This window comes from Seriola lalandi, unplaced genomic scaffold (genome assembly GCF_002814215.2).
Source record: "Seriola lalandi dorsalis isolate HSWRI2012SDOR001 ecotype SW California unplaced genomic scaffold, Sedor1 jcf7180002054961, whole genome shotgun sequence".
NCBI lineage: Eukaryota > Metazoa > Chordata > Actinopteri > Carangiformes > Carangidae > Seriola > Seriola lalandi.
Genome location: NW_019525512.1, coordinates 754,687 through 755,745, shown reverse-complemented (window position 1 = coordinate 755,745; position 1,059 = coordinate 754,687). Strand labels below are relative to the sequence as shown.

The window sequence follows — 1,059 nt, the reverse complement described above, 5'->3', positions numbered from 1 at the left end:
AAGGAATCAACATTTTAAATCCACCCTGACACACACACACACACACACACACACACACACACACACACTATATATAAACAATCTTCTGTTTCAGGATGGGACAGTCAGATTTGCCTTGTAATGGGACTCCATTACATATCATTATGTTCCCCCAAAACCCCAAAGTCTGCTTCTAAGAAAACTAAAGAGCTCAGTGTGCGCCGCATTTTTCTTATTTGTTTTGAGCCGCGGCGACAGCAGCCACTTGAGCTCTCGCTCTTATTGTGTCGCTTAATGTAAAATGGCCTCAGCTTAAGATGTCTATCTAGCCGCATCTGCTGCGACAAAGTGCTAATCTGCCATCTTCTCTGTCTCCTTTCGAGAGCAGATCAACCGACCTCTGACCATGAAGAAGGAAGGCATCCAGACCAGGAACAGGAAGATGTCCAGCAAGTCCAAGAAGAGCAAAAAGTCCCAAGACAACATGGAAGACTTCTCCAAGAGCCTGATGGACAAGAGCAGCTCCTTCAGCCCGGCTGCCCTGTCCCGCCACATGTCGTCCTTCCCTCCCTTCTCGCACTCCAGCCACATGCTGACCACCCCGACACCCATGCACCCTTCCTCGAGCCTCCCCTTCGCCCCCCACCACCCTTCCAGTATGGTCACAGCCATGGGTTAGACGTCCCCGTGCTGCAGCGCCCCTGAACCCTCGGCCTCGCCACCACCACCGCCACCCACCACCACCACCACCACCATCATCACCGCCACCACCGCCCCTCGGTACCTCTGCTGACCTGCTTCCATATCCTAAAAGACAAACAGACTGCTCCTCGGCCCGACCTACGCTCCCCCCGTCTCACCACCGAGCGAGCCGCGGTGCGAGAGCGACAGGCTTTCGGCTCCTTTGCCCTCAGTTGTATCTTATTTTTATAAAAATCAAAGCGTACCTCTGCGATGTGAATGCTTTGCAGACTTGACCTGACTGTGGCGCACTGACCTCCAGGGGGAAAAAAAAGAGTTTGGTTTTTTTTTTTCCTCCGACCCGGGAGAGAAAGAACATTTTCTCCCCCAAAAGCCGCC

At 52.8% G+C, this 1,059-nt stretch overlaps 1 protein-coding gene across 1 annotated transcript in view; it reads left to right on the top strand.

The window, feature by feature from the left end:
* The window catches only part of gata3 (GATA binding protein 3), a 10,284-nt gene extending 9,553 nt beyond the window's left edge, over positions 1-731 (top strand). Inside the window, exon 6 of the mRNA XM_087170806.1 lies at positions 365-731. Coding sequence (XP_087026932.1) covers positions 365-658 — 294 coding nt within the window. The 3' untranslated portion in view covers positions 659-731. The remainder of the gene's footprint in view (positions 1-364) is intronic.
* The last annotated feature ends 328 nt before the right edge of the window (positions 732-1,059 follow it).